We start from the raw sequence: 14,590 nt of genomic DNA on the forward strand, positions 1-14,590 counted from the left end.
CGACAGATTTTCCAAATATACCAGAGCCATCCGGTTTGGAGGATATTTTGGAAGTGTCTTCTAAATTAAAGGGACTTATTTCCAGAATTTATAACATCATCACTTCCCATAGCGACAATACTCTGGATAAGATTAGAGCGAAGTGGGATGATGAACTAGGAGAGACGATATCAGATAGTACATGGGAGGAAGCTGTGCGTAGAGTCAATGGGACTACATCCTGTGCTCGTCTAAGCTTAATCCAGTTTAAAGTTTTACATAGGACACATTTTTCTAGAGCTAAACTGGCAAAAATATTTTTAGGCATGGATGAAAATTGTAGCAGGTGTAATAGCGCTCCAGCAACCTTGACCCACATGTTCTGGTCTTGTCCACGCTTGGATCAATTTTGGTCAGGGGTCTACAAAACGTTATCTGAAGTTATAGAAATAGAATGTGAGCCCAATGTATATACCTCAATTTTTGGAACAGTGCGGAGTGACCATATAAGGCTTGCTAGGTATGAAGATATATTAGCCTTTTCAACTTTGATTGCCAGGCGGCAAATTCTTTTACATTGGAAATCCCCATACCCACCAAAAGTATCTGTATGGTTGACAGATCTTATGATGTATCTGAAATTGGAAAAGATAAAGTATGCACTTAGAGGGTCCAATGACCTTTTTTATGTTATCTGGAACCCATTAATAACTTATTTCGAAAAACTTAAGTCTTTTCCTGAGATTCCCTAATGACATGTAAAGCACTAAGTCAGTAGATGGCCGAGGCCTAAAGAAGTCTGCATTATTGTTTTATGTATTACTGGTTTGGTTTTTAGTTGTTTTTTTTTATATTACTGGACATGTAAGTGTACAGGTGACTCACTATTATCTTTTGTTTGACTGTTGACATACTGAGACGCACAGAGGTTCTGATGAGGGTGGGTTTGGGGGAGGGTGGCCAGTGGGGTTCTTTTTTGGAAATGTAAAAGTAAAACAATTGTATTTCATGTAAGACTGTAACTTGATTGTTCTGTATGAATAAAAAGAGATTTAAAAAAAAATAAAGGCACACAGGCAATTTCATCCTTCGACAGAGAGGCAGAACACGTGATGCAAGCAGAAGTCACTTAACACTTACAGTAGCACACCCCCCACCCCTCTGGTCGCGCCGCCATGCCCCCGCACAAATCTCCAGGGTTTTGAAAACCAAATGTTGGCAGGTATGGTCTAGCTGCTTTTCTTTGAGTAGCAGCTAGCTAGCATCTAGCCACCAGCCCGTTATGACCGTTCTCTTAATAAATCCATGCATGGTTGTGACCTGGTCCCCGGGCTGGGGTTTGCGCTGCCTCTCCTTGCAAAGCAGTCTCGGTGGCGGGAACAGCACTAGTTAGCCTTGGAACCCAAACCTTTTTAAATAACAACCTATTGATTGATTTATTGAACAAACGACATTCCATAACAGTGGGACATTGTTACACATACACTATGTTAAATCTAAGATTAACTAAATTAATTTTAAAGGAATTATAAAGCTTTGGGCTACTTCATTATCCACAATGGTATTCACTGTATATCACAGATATTTTAAGCACTATTTCAAGATGTGTTTTTTGTTTAAAAGGTATCCTGAACACAGAGCATAATTATTTTTTTGAACTGATGATTATCAAGAGCACGGACATCAATTTATAATCCACAGTAATTCAATTAATTACAATGATGCAAAAGCAGATGGTGAGTCTGATTAGAGGTGTGATGTGTGTTTGCTGTAACACCACAGTCCTGTTAATCGCAGAGAGGGACTGCTCCTCAGCTGTTTGCTGTATACTAAGTATCTGATAAGCATTAATACATTTACATTTTTGGTTTATTCATGCACTTTGAGCTTCTATTGAAATGCAGAATACTAAGTATAATCAATTAGACGTTTTTCAATTCACCACACCCAGTTTGGCCAGCAAGAGCTTTTATTGTCACTGAGTGCATTTACAACTTGCAGAACAAACTTAGTATGCAACACAACAACAAACATGTTATATTTGCCAATGCAAACATCTGAGAAACTGGGAAGTTGTTTTCCTGACAAACAACATCAAATACTAATAAGAAAGTTAGAAAACCAAACTGGAAATTACAACAAAAAATGACTCCAATTGAAAGGTTGTATGGACTCACTGAGCATCAGTATGGTACAAACATACAACATTATCAGGGTCAACATTTCTGAGTATTTTTATGATAAAATCTGTCATTTGTATATTGACTACAACTTAGAGAATACATGTAAGGTGTATAACTATAACTACAACTGAATTAAATCCAATTATCCATGAATGACCATTTGAACTGTTGATTTTGCATTGTATTGAACAGCACCATGTGTGCACCTATTGCAGCAGTCAAAACTTGTAAGGAGTGCTGAAACATATAATGTAACACTAAGACTGAAAATATGGATTGAAAGTCGGAATACATAGAATTAAAGTTTAAATAAATAGAATGACAGTCGAAATACAGTATGGACTATATATATATTGTAGTGAACCTCACAGGTCAGGCAGTTCTGTTGTGAAGTTCACTGCTGGTCTTTCATAATGAAACAGTGAATACATTTCTTCATTGGTAGAATGGTTTAGAACACGGTTACCAGTATTATTTTTGGCCTGTACATGCATCCGGCAAGGTGTTAATGATCTCATTAGGACTGCATCCCGTTCTTGCAGCAACATTCAGACAAATTAATCACATCGAAAACACATGATGACATCAGTTTCATTTCATATATTCTCACTGCCATTCAATAAACAGATAATGTGTTAGCTTGTCAAACTTGTTAACTTGTAATGAAATGTCCCACTAAATGAGCCAACAATGTAACAATAAATAATAATAATAAGAAATGTCTTTAGACCTCTAATGACAAAAATTCAAATCACTCTTTATAATGTAATCATTTTTAAATATAAATAATTTACAACCAAATAAGAAAGAAAATAAATATTGCGCAGCTAAGGGACACAATAAAATTCAGCTCACTGAGTTTCTGAAGACACAAACTGAGGCCTATACTGCGAAGCAAGATTTGGGGTTACTGAGGTAACTTCAGGTTCAAACCAGGGTTTTGTGTATCATGACGGTGGGTCACTTGTTACTGGGTTAAATCGCCATGGTAATTTATGGTGAACACCTTACCTGCTCGGGAGCAGGTTATGTTGGACATTACAGATCAACCGGTATAAAAGCACTGGCTACTGACCAATCAATTCTCGATTGATAATGGCATCACCATTCTTAGAAGATCTGGAGGAGGTCGTGCGCGGATAGTAAGAGGTGTGCTCAGAAAAGTTAAAACATTTAAAGACCAACAACCCTCTTGGCATTCCTGATGGATATCTTTATGAGATATTTTCAGTGGAGGAAATTACTTATCTTTGTTAGCTTCTTGAGCCGTATGTTGCTCCCACGATCGCTTACCACTGCCAGGGTTGCAACTGAAAGAATAGGCTACAGCAGCGAAAGTTTATGGAATGCACAAGTGTAATTATGGTCAGTTTTTTTGCCTGACTGATGGGGCAGTGATATTGATAAGTCTTGTAATTTACGCATTTACAACATTGGCTTTTTTTTGCCAGCTTTCCTTCCCGAGTTAGGAAGCAGCAACTGTATTGCTTTTTGCCTGTAAAACCGTGTCTGTGCGCTTCTTGTGTAAAATATGTGGCTTTGGGAGACTTGTCCACGTTTGCGATTGGTCATATGGTGCAAACACTGCCTCTTTTATGTGGACGCGTCACAGCTTATGCGGGGCCGCGATTGTTAGGTTCGGTGAAGCCGGGTAACGGAAATAAATCCAGGGCATGTTGATCTTGCTTCGTAGTTCAGGCCTATGGAGGTGCTGCACAGTTCCAGGAAATATAGAGGCACTACTGTACATTTCCCAGCATTCCAATGGGTGCTTGGAAAAATCAGAGGAGGAAGTGCACAGTGAACAAGCATTAGGCAGGATCACCTGCCGGTAAATGGATGGATAGATCATTTTGAGAGACATTTCATTCCAGTTGGACAGGATATAACGTGTGCTGCTCTAATACTTCCTATTCTTTGACTTCAATGTTGCTGAATTGGTCACTGATCTCATCAAAGTAATTATCTGCGAAGCGAAGCATCTGGATGATGGCGCTGAGCAGCAGGATGTCACAGTTTGGGTCCAACTCCAACTCCTCGCTGTAGTTCTTCACAGGAACAACACAGGACAGTGGCACACCGAGCCGAGCACTGACCTCCTGCATCTGAATCATAAAAAACACTTTTTTTCTAAAGACCACAATGATTTTTGTATTTAGTATTAGAAGTTTGTTTTGGTTATGGCTACCCATTACAAGGCTAATAACTTTTTAACAAAAGTCAGATGAAATATTTATGTGTCTGGGTCCTGCATCACCCTGTTGGGGTTGTAATTTGCAAAAATGACTCGCTCGCGCTACATTATCCCTTACTGGTTACCTGTCATCTCACTCATGTATTATTGCTCAAGTACTAATACAATACAATACATGAGTCCTTAAGGTATGATTTCCCACAATTTAGGCATTTTAAGAAGAAAATCTCAAATTAGTGTTAACACTTCTTAAAAAAGGTTTTAAGAAAATTAAGGTTTCTTCTTAATTAAAGAGGTATTAACTAATACCTCTTCAATCCAATACAAAAAACACTATCATTTTTTTCTTCTTTTATAAAATCTTAAAATCCTCACAATTTCCTTGATGTAGCCACTCTTGTAAATGTTCCTCACGTTCTCTGTCACCAAAGGGCAGGCTTCATCTACTTTAGTGACCAGGACCAGCTGAGGAATCCCTGAAAACACCAGAGCAGAAACATTCCCAAAAACTATCAGGCTGTCAAAATGTTGAGGTAACACTTCTAAAATACTTTAAAAATATTTGTGTTAAAATTATAATAACCATTCTATGGCTGATGGACAATTCTAAATAACAGATGTCTTTAACTGTTTCAAATCACTAAAATCACTCCTCATTTACTCATTCATTATTCCCTGGCGTCACTTTTGAAGCAGTTAGGTTAAGGAAGATCATGGGTGGGCTTATAAAAAGGTACGTTTCCGTGACACACAGGACAAGAACGGGACAGTTGGGTTTAGGAAAAGTGACATGCGGGACACAAACCCCGGTCTCCGGGGTGAAAGTCCTGTGTTGTTTGACCCATCCACCACCCCAACCACCCTCCACTACGCCGAATTTTGGGCTTTCATACTACTCGCTACCATTGTCGCTCTTAATACTACTTCATCTTCAAGCGCTGCATAGCTGCTGCTCTGTCCGGTGCGTTCTACACACACACTGAACGGTGCTTTTTGCATCGTATCTGACGCTGACACCCACTGCCCATACGTCCATATTTTAAGAGTTCGGAGTGAGAACGGGTTGACATGCTATAGGCACTGCTGTTCTTGCCCTATTGTGAAAATGTTTGAGGACACTATATTGTGCATACATTTCACACTTCAGCAGTTGCTATAAGAAGTTGAAACCTTCATGAGTTTTACAAAGTTAAAGGATTACTTTTTGAGAACACAACAAACTACAGCTCCAATGGAAAAACTCCAAGTGTGAGCATGCAGTTGGATAGCAGAAATAGTGCATTTACTACTTGTAAGCTAGTAGTTCAGTGTTGATAAATGATACAGTAAATATACAACTTCACTACCAGCAGTTCCAGCGGCTGTAAACCACTGTCTTGGCTCTGGTAGGGACTGCTTACAAAGCAAGGGACTGCTTTAAAAAAAAACTATTAAAAATGCATTAAAAAAAAGAACATGCTGACATTATTTAAATTAGGTAGTCACTCTATGGGGTATTTGAGTGTGCATCTACAATATTCTTCATTATAATGAAATGGGACTACATTTTACTGACCCATTAAGTTGACCTTTCTGCGGATAGCATTCAGCTTCTCCTCCAGCTTTGTGGGCATGATGGAGACCTTGCAGGCGTCAGTGACATAGGCCACACAGTGGATCTTGTCCTTAAGCCCTGGAGACTTACGATACCCGCTGGTCTCCGAATGCAGAGGAGCAGAGGGGTTGAACTGAGTCATACAGTTCACAGTTCAGGGGAAAAACAGGGACAGTTTGAGTTAACTAAAGCTAAATCAATGGCTCATACATTCAATATCCTGCTAAATGTAACAAAAATCTCTACCTGATAACGGTCTGGCAGATGACCTTTAAGGATGCTGCTGATGTCATCTATATCAAGCCCCGCCCCTGTACTTTCCTCCAGTCCCATGGTATCACACAAGATGATTGGCAAAAGTTTTCCGTCTCGCCCAGCTTTCATTGAGTAGGTGCGAAACTGTCGAAAACAAAGTGATTGGCTAACAATCCACAAAATGGGGACGGGGCAGGATTTTTATTTTGAAATCAATCACCACGAATGGAAATCATTAACAGGCAGGAACTAACCTGTGTGGTGAGGCTGGTGGTAGAGCTGCCAGCGATGGCCTGGCTGGTGACGTGGCCTCTGAATACAGAGTTGATAGAATTAAAGAAGCTGGACTTTCCAGCTCCAACTGGTCCAATGAGCAGAACCCGAACCTGGGGCACAGAGCTGACTGTGGGTTTGTACGTCTTAACAGTCTCCATCAGCTCCTTCTTCTTCCTGTAGGAACAAGAAAACATTATAGCTGCTGCGCAGCATTGAGCTGGACATTCTTAGAAGGTAGAAGAAGAAAGAGGAGGAAGACAAATGAGAAATACAGGAGGGTCAATCAGCAGAATTGTGCGGACCAAAAGTTATAAAATAAAATAACTTTGAAATCATGTCTCTTATCGACACAGCACAATACCCGAGTAGGCTTTAGCATGTTGTTCTGCATCACCCAGAACTCAAAACCTTAGACACCAAGAACAAGTCATAATTGTGTTGAGCTACCTGCCAAGGGAGAAACTATAGATGACTTCATGCATGACTTAGGCAACCAGAGTTGCATGTAAAGGCAGATTTCAAACTAGTGTAAAAAATTAAGAAATTAAGAAAATATTCTGAGATTGATGTACTTCATCTAGACAACATACTGTAGAGATGTCTGTAATTTATTTTTACAAAGATTGATTGCTCCATAAGTGACAAAGCTGATGTTTAAATATGCTCTATTTCCATTGACTTCCACTGTTTACATGAGTATAGAATTCAAAATACTATAATGAAACAAAACAAAAACAACAAAAAAAACTATCTTTTTTTAGATAGATTTCTGAAACTACAGATGCAGTGTAGCAAGTTTGGAGTCAATTAATTAAAACAGAGTGATGGACTTCATAAATCCTGCCAGCTTAAAGCATCTGAACATTTCTGCTCACTTGGGCCTACATTTTGGTGAAAGTTGCAAAGTGCTAGCACGTACCACTGATGAATTTTCAATGTTTTAAAGCGACAATCATCGGGACTATTAGCCCACTATGGCAGATGAGGAAGTATGGCATAGGACAGAACCTATACGCAAAGTTTGTAGAGCTGCCTGGCCCCTAATAAATAACTCATGGTGTGGCCCCCATCCTCCCCTGACCTCAACCCTATTGGGAACCTTTGGAGCATCCTCAAGCAAAAGATCTATGAGGGTGGGAGGCAGTTCACATCAAAACAGCAGCTCTGGGAGGCTATTCTGACATTCTGCAAAGAAATTCAAGCAGGAACTCTCCATAAACTCACAAGTTCAATGGATGCAAGAATTGTGAAGGTGATATCAAAGAATGGGTCCTATGTTAACATGTAACTTGCGCTGTTAAGATGCGTTTGATTGAAATTGCGTTTGATTTCAGTAAATATGACCTCCTAATGCTGCAAATTCAGCAAATGACCATTTTTAGTTCTTTACAACCTATAAAATGCTTTGAAACTCTGTTGTGCATAATAATTTGGAACAGTGCATTTTGAGTTTTTTATTTTTAAATATTTAAAAAAAAATACTGTTTTCATTGGGTGGTTTGTTCAATGAAATTCGACTTATACCCTAATGGTTGGTGACTTGAAAATTATACTCATTTGCATCGACTAATTAGGAAAATCAGTGAAAAATATCATTTGCATAATAATTTGGAGCACAGTGTATTTGTCATACTGTATGGTATATTGTACTGTATCAGAGCATGTTAAAAGTATTATGTGCAGGATGGCATATATCTTACTCAGATTCCCAGGTGATAGTTCTCCATGGACTCTCAAGTTCTGTGGTTTCTGTGGAAAGCAAAAACAACTTTTATAGAAACAATGATCTTATCAAATTTGATAAAAGAAATATCACCCACCTACATGTATTTAACTGTACCTTTTTCTTTAACAAAAGATGGTATCATCAATATCACATAATATGTTATTATATTAATGATAATCTTTTTGTCTGCTGTTTGGGTTGACATACACAGACGAAACATTGTATTAACATTTCTTGACAAGAAGTCCAACAATACTACCTGAAGTATAGTATTAAAGGGATATTTCACTGTTGGAAAGATGAATATATCTTTAAATTGGGTCAACGAGCGAGCAACACCGCTGGTCTCCATAGCAGGCGGGCGAAGCTGTGTCAAGTATTCAGTCTGTAGCCTAATAAAGTGTCCTGGATATTCTCCGATCTGTAGCAATATATCCCGGTGGTACACGTGTGCGGTAGTTTGAATGCACATAATTGTTGTTCTAAAATTTCCTTTGGGATGAATAAAGAAATATCTATCTATCTATCTATCTATCTATCTATCTATCTAAAAGTTTTCTGCTGAGAGGGGAGTAGCGAAGATTCAAGATGGCTGACGCTCGTTTTGGTTCAGGAATCTTCGGAGAAAGACGACAGTCCAACCCCCTATGGGCGGGTTGAAAACATGCGGAAGTAGCTCCTACTACTGGCTGTAGTCCATTGCCTCTGGGCAAAAAATCTTCCGATGACGCAAAAATCGTCGTTTTACGTTTAGGGCACGGTCATTCAAAAATACTACCGTGTTTCTACTGATACAAAGCTTAATGCTAAATCGGTGAAGTATCCCTTTAAGGCAAAGAATGAAGAGTGACAACCACATATACAGTATGAAACCCCCACATCACCTGTTGGCCTACACAGGGAGGGTGGACCTCAGTGGTTCACAACCTTTTTGTAACCCCTTTACTATCCTTGGGTAAACTGACGACCCTTGACTAAGTGACATATTTCATGGATATACCTTATTATATTCAATGCATAACAATAACACTGTTACAGAAATAAATACATTTTTAACAGATACTGTCCTGTGAATATTGCAACAGAGATGATATTTCCTCTTATTTTTAGGAACTTATATATGTGTTTTTTTTTCTCAACTTTGGTTGTTTTAAACGCGTACTTTTCTAATGCAGGACGATTAGCAGAGAGGGAAGGCTCTGTGAATATAGCTTGTGTTCATTGCCCTTATTCTGTTTATATCTTAAAGACGAAATGTCATATATTTACTATATTAAATCATAAAATGTCCATGATGTCAGATATTTTATAATTAACCATTTTTATTTTGTTTTTAAACAAAACCCAAAACATACAGCTCACAACATGAACACATCCCCTCAACCCCTGAACCCCATCCTCACCAATTACAAACATTGAGACAAGATTAAATAATAACCATAATATTCAATACAATAAAATAATAACAAAACCAAATAGATAAATAGACATATTATGTATATATGACAAAAAACTAAGCACATAGTATACGCCTTTCCACAGCACATGGCATCTTAGGAGCCCTCCAGAAAGCTTACGTATTTTTCCCATTTTCTAGTGTAGACATTCAATCTTTCAAATGCTGCCACTCTAGCCATCTCACAATCCCACTCTTAAATTGAAGGCACCCCTTAAACTAATTTGGTCCCAGCTTCTTATGTGCTTGTCTATTCCTTTTAGGACTGACCCATCCCCACGAACAAATAATCTTGGGCTGAATGGAACATAGGTCTCTGCAGTCCAACATAGGTTATTATTTATCCCGGTCCAAAATTCCTGGATCTTGTCACAGGACCATAGGACATGGAGTAATTGTCCGTCCTCTGTCTTAAATCGCCAACAATTTGGTGTGTCTTTCAAACCAAGTCTAAACAATCTGAAGTAAATTGGGTTCTGAATCGATAATTGATCATTAAGAATTACGTTGATCACGTTAATTTGTTATCGATAACTAATGCAGGTTGCGTAACGCAGTGTGAGTCTTGAAGCAATGAAATGAATTTCACTGTGTGGCAGCAATTAAACATTTTACCACACAGGGGCGCCATAGGCTACTCAGTTACCTGCAAGTTTCTGTTTTGATTTCAAAAGTAATCATGAAGAGGTCACGGCGAAGTATGGCGTGGGACCATTTTGATTTAAAAAATGACTTAGTTCACTGCGATGCCGTGTATAAGTACAGCACGGCCACGACTCAAATGATGTACCATTTAAACAAAGTACATCCGACCCTGGTTAATGTCGGTGGCGTTGCATCCTGCTCTCAGTCTCAACCTAGCATCGTGTCGGCCTTAGCACGGAGGAGCTGCGATGCACAACGAGCAGAGAAAATTACCCAAGGGATCTGCAAGTTCATTGAGATGGATATGCTGCCTTTAAGTATTGTTGAGGGCAAAGGTTTTCGACCACTTATAAATTTATTGGAACCAGCATATCACATTCCGTCACGACGTACCATCACCAGACTGGTAGAAACTCACTACGAAGAAAGGAAGCAGGAGCTGTTAAAAGAATTGAGCACCGCTGACAGAGTTGCTCTAACTACAGACTGCTGGACCGCTTTGGAACTCCATGTGCGACACGTTTGATCGCCTGGTGGAGCAGCGGTGGGCTGTTGTTGCTGTGCTGTCGGACCGAACCGTGACCAAGCTTCAAGATGCCAGGATCCTGGAGTTGAAGGATGAGTACTGGCAGCTGATGGAGGACACACAGCCTGTGCTGTCAGCACTTAAATGTGCCACCACGGTTATGTCTGCAGAGAAAGACGTCTCCATCTCCAACACTTATCCCGTCACCTTCGGCCTCATCAATATCCACCTCATGCGCAGTGAAGGTGACGGGCCCAGACTCACCGAATTCAAGACAAAAGTGCGTTCCTCCCTCATCAAGTGAATGAATGTAAGCTAAACTTTTTTTTATTTTAGTTTACATGACATACCCAATTACATGCATACTTGACTGTTATCTGCGTTGTGTTACCTATTTAGATACAGCATTTTTTCTGATTATTGATTCCCCCATCATATATTTATTTATACAGGTTGAGTCTGGTGATGAGTTTGTGTCATTCGCCCCCATGATCTCATCAATGCTGGACCCTCATCACAAACACCTGCGCTTTCTTACACCAACACAGAGACTGGCTGCTAATGTGAAACTGGTCGAACTGGGAAAGGCAGTGGAGACCGGTAGGGCGGCTATCCCACAGGCTCAGGGAGACGAGGCTGCGTTGTCTGACACGGACGAGGGGAGCGCAAACACTGGAGTGGCGGCCTCCCAGTCCTCTGCTATGGCACAACTCCTTGGGGAGCACTATACTACTCAATGCGAGGCTGGCATCGAAGCAGAACTTCAGAACTTTCTGAGGGAGACTCCCCCACCCCTGGATTGCACCCCCACAGACTGGTGGAAAGTGAACGGAATAAGGTTCCCCGGGTTGGCCAAGTTAGCGCGGAGGTACCTGTGCATCCCGGCAACGTCAGTCCCCTCAGAGCGGGTGTTTTTGGCGGCTGGACTGGCGGTCACCAGGTTGCGGTCGCGTCTGACCCCAGATCATGTCAACATACTTATCTTTCTCAACAAAAATCAGTAGACTGTGCAGAAGTTGTATGTGAGTTACTAGTTATGTTTTATGAGGCTTTGTTAAGTAGCCCAATTCATTGTTTTAGGCTAATCTCTCTCACCCTCTTTCTCGACTCCGTGCCTTGAATAGTTTTGAGTTACATTTTGATGAAACCTGTCAGATCTAAGTATTATTATGTTTTTGGTTAAGTTATTGTTTAACATGATTCTTTTTTTAATGTATTTATTATTTGGGAACAAACAAGGGTCTCTGTTTAAGAACGCCGGCTCGCAGCTGCAAGTTCCGCTGCTTTAGAGCACTGAAGCGCATATATCTTTAAGTTTAGTTTAACGTCCAATTTAACTGCCACAAGTTAACAACAATCGTTACCACTGGAAGAGGGTTGAGTTGAACCTTAAAATTGAATATTAAGTTGCACAACTTTATCAGTAGCCTAGCCGCAGAGCTGCTGCATGTATCTGGGTCATTCATCTGAAGGCTGTAATGACCATATAATTAAACTTTGAAAATTCACCTTTCAAAATGTGTAAATATGTTTCATATTTACCTATTGTTTTGTAAAATGAAATGTAAGAGTAAGCCCCCCCCCCTCCTAACCAATATAATTATTATTTTATAATAGTATTTATAGTAAACTTACCCTCGACTTCATAGACTTCACACTCAGCCAGGTTGAGGTCATTGCCATGCATTTCTGCAGCATTGAAGTTGTAATAATTTCCTGGATTGTTATGGACTACTGCTTGGCTTCCATTGACAAGAACCAACGCCTCTCCAAAATATGGACCAGAGTTAGCTACCATTCTCACTGCGTAAGCAGGTTCGGTGACCGGATACTTGATGAGCTTTTCTCCACTGAAGGTGAAAAGAAAGGCCTGGCCATCTTGGACATACTGTCCTGACTGACTGAAAGGTTGTTTGGTGTAGCCTCCAAACACATAACCAGAGGCGTTGTAGCCCACAGACAATGTGGGACAGCGGTTGTCACATCGTTGGTGAAAGGCTGCACCGGTGAAACCATGGATGCTGGCCTTGTACAGCAGCCGGAGTTTGACTCTTCCCAGCTGGGAGCAGATAGTTTTCTGCTGGCTATTGGTTAACATGGAGTTCATAGTGGACAGTTGGTCTGCTGAAGAATGTAGAGAAGGCTGAATGAACCTTTGACGTTTACTCACTTTGGTGTCTAAATACAAAAAGAAACACAGATGCATTAAAAATGCAGGATATCTAGACTAATTTAGCTTGGTTAATCCCTCTGCATATTAAAGACCAATAAAACCATTGATGCAATCATCATAAAACTACATTACACAAAAAACTTTAAAGAACCATTCAAACAATGGCATGATGAACTATACTTGAAATCTAAGTTTACATATTCTACTCCTGAACTGGGTGGATCAGATGAAACATTACTATACAGGCCTATAATTATTGTGATTGATAAAGCGCACGTCAATTGGTCCACTGCAGCTGCTGTCATCAAATGTTGAGAAATACTTTTCACTAAATTAAAGTTTTAAGCCCCCATGTGTGGAAAAATGTGTTGTTTTAATAGATAGATATATGAACATTCTTATTCTTCTTTCGATTTAACTCGAAAATACTTGAAATGTACTTTCAAATCTTTCAAATCTTCAACATTGAATAACAATGTATAAAATAAAACTTTTATTTAAAGTCTAAGATTGAAACATACAAAAGCATTAAACACTGAAAGTCCTGCATTGTTTTTTAGCTACCTAGCACAGGTTCAGACACAAATATTTTCTGTTCGGCTGAAAAAAACATGTTCCACACCTTGATATGGCTATGTTAAGGCAGAACAGTAGCTTTCGTTTTCCTGGTTTGCCACACTCTTACAAATAGTTATGATAATGTTTAGTTACCCCAATTTTAACATATTTTTACTGATGAAACCCTTTAATATTAGCCTATATATTATATTATATTCATATTTTCAGCCTTACCTTATCTTCAAGATAGTTGAGGATGGTGAACAGCTCTACAGTAGGCATATGTAGACACGATGCCAGGCACAGTTGTTTCAGAAACGAAACTGGAAGTGCGGACTGGAATAATGTTGCCTTCAAAATAAAACTGATGTTTGTGTCTGAATTTCACTGTGTAAATTCCTCGCGTTTTAAAGGTGTGTGCTAAGTGTAGCTCCGTTTAAAACGGTGAATAGTTTTTTAGGTAGGCCTACTAATGTCGTTTTACCAAGCACTACTTGCACACAGTGGTGTGGCTATATGTATTCTTATCCTTTGAGCCTTGTTCGTACACGTGTTTAAAGTCACGTTCACCAAACTCTCTTAACTGGGATATAAAACAAAATAAATTGTTCATTTAGTGCCACCTGTTCACGATGGAGTGCCTCTCGTGAGATTTGATCCTCGACACCCCCAAATCATGGCTATTTGTTCATTTACACAATTGCTACTTTTCAGTAGGCCTACGCAGTTTCATGTCCTGTAGCCGAAAATCAGCAATTGCAAAACAATTAGCAGCTACCAAACACGTGTCAACAGAGCATATATATAACATTTATAAATTGAGTGGTTTGAAATAAAGTAACAATATAAAACGGGTTTCTAAAGTAAATTGATTTATGACTTACAAGGGAGGCGGACGAGAGAATATTATCATATTATTGTATATAATGAGGGAATATATTCACCCGGAGACCTACCTGCGTAAAGACCCTGAGGCAGCTGTCATCGTCAGAGACGCCAATAAAATCATACAATCTAAAATAAAG

General features: G+C 39.5%; 1 protein-coding gene across 4 annotated transcripts in view; it reads right to left on the reverse strand.

Annotated features, from left to right (window-relative positions):
* Positions 1–14,087, reverse strand: part of LOC116053049 (interferon-induced protein 44-like) — a 27,930-nt gene extending 13,843 nt beyond the window's left edge. The window contains exons 1-8 of one of the 4 annotated variants that reach the window (XR_004898834.1): positions 13,800–14,087; positions 12,470–13,012; positions 8,182–8,230; positions 6,460–6,655; positions 6,197–6,349; positions 5,912–6,083; positions 4,732–4,832; positions 3,947–4,267 (exon numbers count right to left, since the gene is read on the reverse strand). Coding sequence is in view for 3 of the 4 variants with exons in the window: in XM_036007417.1 (XP_035863310.1) it covers positions 4,073–4,267; positions 4,732–4,832; positions 5,912–6,083; positions 6,197–6,349; positions 6,460–6,655; positions 8,182–8,230; positions 12,470–12,941 (1,338 nt within the window). In the remaining variant the exon portion in view is untranslated. Of the gene's footprint in view, positions 1–3,747; positions 4,268–4,731; positions 4,833–5,911; positions 6,084–6,196; positions 6,350–6,459; positions 6,708–8,181; positions 8,231–12,469; positions 13,013–13,799 lie in introns of those variants that run through there. The other 3 variants (XM_031303919.2, XM_036007416.1, XM_036007417.1) reach the window with 3 other exon arrangements.
* Positions 14,088–14,590: the final 503 nt, after the last annotated feature.

Source organism: Sander lucioperca, chromosome 11, assembly GCF_008315115.2.
Source record: "Sander lucioperca isolate FBNREF2018 chromosome 11, SLUC_FBN_1.2, whole genome shotgun sequence".
In the NCBI taxonomy this organism is placed as follows: Eukaryota; Metazoa; Chordata; class Actinopteri; order Perciformes; family Percidae; genus Sander; species Sander lucioperca.